At 37.4% G+C, this 3,269-nt stretch overlaps 1 protein-coding gene across 1 annotated transcript in view; it reads right to left on the bottom strand.

The window, feature by feature from the left end:
* slc12a3 (solute carrier family 12 member 3) overlaps positions 1–3,269 on the bottom strand; it is a gene marked incomplete in the record, with an annotated part of 18,615 nt that overhangs the window by 5,680 nt on the left and 9,666 nt on the right. The window contains 1 exon segment of the mRNA XM_014033070.1: positions 1,824–1,925. Coding sequence (XP_013888524.1) covers positions 1,824–1,925 — 102 coding nt within the window.

Genomic DNA, 3,269 nt, shown 5'->3' with positions numbered 1-3,269 from the left:
CACACACACACACACACACACACACACACACACACACACACACACACGTTAAAGTGCCTGTGATATGCATCTCACTCAAATACAAAAAATCAAAGATCTTTATATTTAAGAAACTTGGCATAATACACACAGTTTTACCCATTTTTTCACAAAACTGGCAGATTTTCTTCAGAATTTGCCTCAGCCAAAGTGAAACAGGAAGTGACATCAAAGGGGAATTATGAAATGAAACTTTTTTTTACTGTAACAATATAATTTCACCTCTAACTCTTCATCTCTTTGTTATTGACTCGAAACATTCTAAAGAAACATCAGATTCTTCTCTACAGTCTGTGTTGTTGGCCTTGTAGCAACGCTCTGTTTACAAGCAGATTTTCCCCTTTGACATCACTTCCTGTTACATCACATGCAAATATCTCAACAACTGTTCATCTCAGCGGCGTGAAATTATTTTTGCAATGTGTTATCAATGTTGTCTTTCCAAAAATACATTCATATTTGTTGCAAACATTTGATGTCCCAGGTACTTTAACATCAGTCCTAAAATTTAAGGTGGATCAGTTTGTGCATGTTAAAAAAAGGTTAAACTGTTTCACATGCCTATAAATAGATACTTGAATGTGATGCAGAAATAAAAACATGGAGGGAAACGAAAAGTCACAAGCTTTATCAAATAAAATTACATCATGACTGATGATGATGATGATTATGACAGAATTGAGTTTTATTTCCAGTATTATATCTGCAGGGAGGAAGATATTTTACCAGACAGCTCAATCACAGACTCTTGATACGTTTTGCTGCTAAACTGTTAATCCACATTTTTGATCTGCTCTTGGTTTATGATGATGGTTAGGGATTAGGGATGATGGATCATCTGAGGGTCAACCAGCAAGCCAAAATGTTTTACTGCCCCCTGGTGGTTCATCCATGTATTTAATAACTGTCCCAGCTCTTTTCATCACCGTCTGAACTGAAACTGCCACAAGAGATTTAGTTGAAAAAATTGGAGCAAAAAAGAGAGTAATTACGTTAATTTTACTTTAAAAACATATTTAGGATGCAACAGTCAAGAAAAAAACCTAAACTGTCTGCAAACACTTCTCTGCAACATAAAATGTTTCCCTTTCTCATCCGTTGTTTTTTATATCTATAGATAAATACCAGAGGCGGGGATTTGAGTCTTTAATATTATGACTTTAGACTTGACTTGGACCTTTACACCAATGATTTGGGACTTGAATTGGACTTGACCCTGTTTACTTGAAAAGACTTGATATTTTCCCCAAAATCTCAAGTTTAAAACACTATTTATAAAGTAGAACTCTTTCATTMATTTCACTCATTCAGTATTAATAAAGGCAGACTGGCCATCTTTCTTCTCACTCTGTACATGCGTGTGCATGAGCTGCAGCACAGCACATCAAATTAACCAGATTTAAAAAATGGAAAATTATATTATAAAGGACTATTTTTGCAGCTAAGTTTACTTAACTTCGCAATATAAAGGGTGCAAATTTAAAATATATTTTTAAATACTTTGTAAATTCAGCTGCATGTTTCATCACAATTTGAGATAAATATTGATTTAATAAAGAGCACACGGTTTATTAGTTACATTTCAAATATAACTGCAACATTGTTAAAAAAGACTCRAAAGGACTTGAAATTCCACRTTTCAGACTTGGGACTTGACCTGACAGTTGCTCGTCTTTGTTTGAGACTTTTTAAACAATGACTTGGTCCTGATGCCTTCACCCTGGTCATGCATTTGGAGCATGTCTCTKTGTTAAAGCCAGGTGTGTACGGTGTGGATGATCTACCTGGTGAATTGGTGATGGAGGCATGGAAGCAGCTGAAGTTGATCAGAGCGTAGGAGCACAGGTAGAAGTTGGAGATGATGGGTGCGATGGTGTTCAGCTCGGCTGGCAGGAGGTAAAACAAGAGAAACTAGTCATATTTTATATGTTCAGAGCTTCATTGTTTGCCAAACTTCTGACAATTAAATTATTCAACAAGTAATAAAATATTGTCTTGATTAAAATCCAGAGATTATATTATCATTTATTTACATAATAAACTTAGATTTAAAAAAAGATGAATTCTTGCTATAATAAAATTAAACTTTTAGGATTTTTAGTTTAAAACCTACAGCTTTATTTGCTGTTGGGAAACTCAAGCTTACGCAGGAGACACATTTTCTGGTCTACAAAGAAAACATCTTAACCTGTCCTCTCATTTATTGTTTCTGGACGTTGAGTCAGTCCAGTTTGGTTTGATAAACAGATATATCTTCAAGTCTTCGAGTCTTGTTTAAAAACACACAATACCGTTGACTGCTTGTTGTCATTTCAAAATGTTTTTTAAACTCGTGTAATTTACTCTATGTTCTCAATGTGTCTGTTTTATCAGGGGATTCTGATGTTATCTGTCCATGAAATGGATGTTATTAGGCGTTATCAGTCCCATACAATGGCTTCAAAGGGTCCCTTCTGTGCCTTCTAGGCTTCAGACTGTCCCGACAGTGCCCCCTAGTGGGTTAATATATCAATGACAATGAATGTGTAAATAACCAAATGATATAGTAACAATTTTTTTGTGTCCGTGTCAGTCTCAAACCCTCCCGCTCTCTGGTCCGACACCCTGCCCATTGCCCTATTGGAAGGCCACAATATACAGTCGTTAGAGGGCGATGTCTTTAGCGCTAACCATGTCATTTGCTCTAAAGTTAACCTTGGTAGCTTTAAGCCTCATATTAACTAGGTTTTTTTTTGCCTCATATTAACCAGATAGTGGTTTTATGCCTCATATTAACCAGCTGACAATTGGCCATTCTGGGACGGGAAACCTGCTAACCGGCACAGACGGGACATTCTGAAGCCATTCTAGGGGACTGATAACGCCTAATAACGTCCATTTCATGGATGATAACATCCGAAGCGGGTGGTTTTAGTGTACAGCACTTTGGTTGGCTTTGTGCTGCTTTAAGTGCTTTATAAATAAAAGTGGTGTGGTAAGGTAAGGTAAGGTAAGGTAAGGTAAGGTAAGGTAAGGTAAGGTAAGGCAAGGCAAGGTAAGGCAAGGCATGGCAAGGCAAGGCAAGGCAAGGCAAGGCAAGGCAAGGCAAGGCAAGGCAAGGCAAGGCAAGGCAAGGCAAGGTAAGGTAAGGCTAGGTAAAGTAAGGCAAGGCAAGGCAAGGCAAGGCAAGGTAAGGCTAGGTAAGGTAAGGTAAGGTAAGGTAAGGTAAGGTAAGGTAAGGTAAGGTAAGG

The sequence above is a fragment of the Austrofundulus limnaeus genome, unplaced genomic scaffold (assembly GCF_001266775.1).
Source record: "Austrofundulus limnaeus strain Quisiro unplaced genomic scaffold, Austrofundulus_limnaeus-1.0 Scaffold7, whole genome shotgun sequence".
Taxonomy (NCBI): Eukaryota; Metazoa; Chordata; class Actinopteri; order Cyprinodontiformes; family Rivulidae; genus Austrofundulus; species Austrofundulus limnaeus.
Note: the sequence above shows the minus strand (reverse complement) of the source record. Positions and strands in the feature narration are given on the sequence as shown.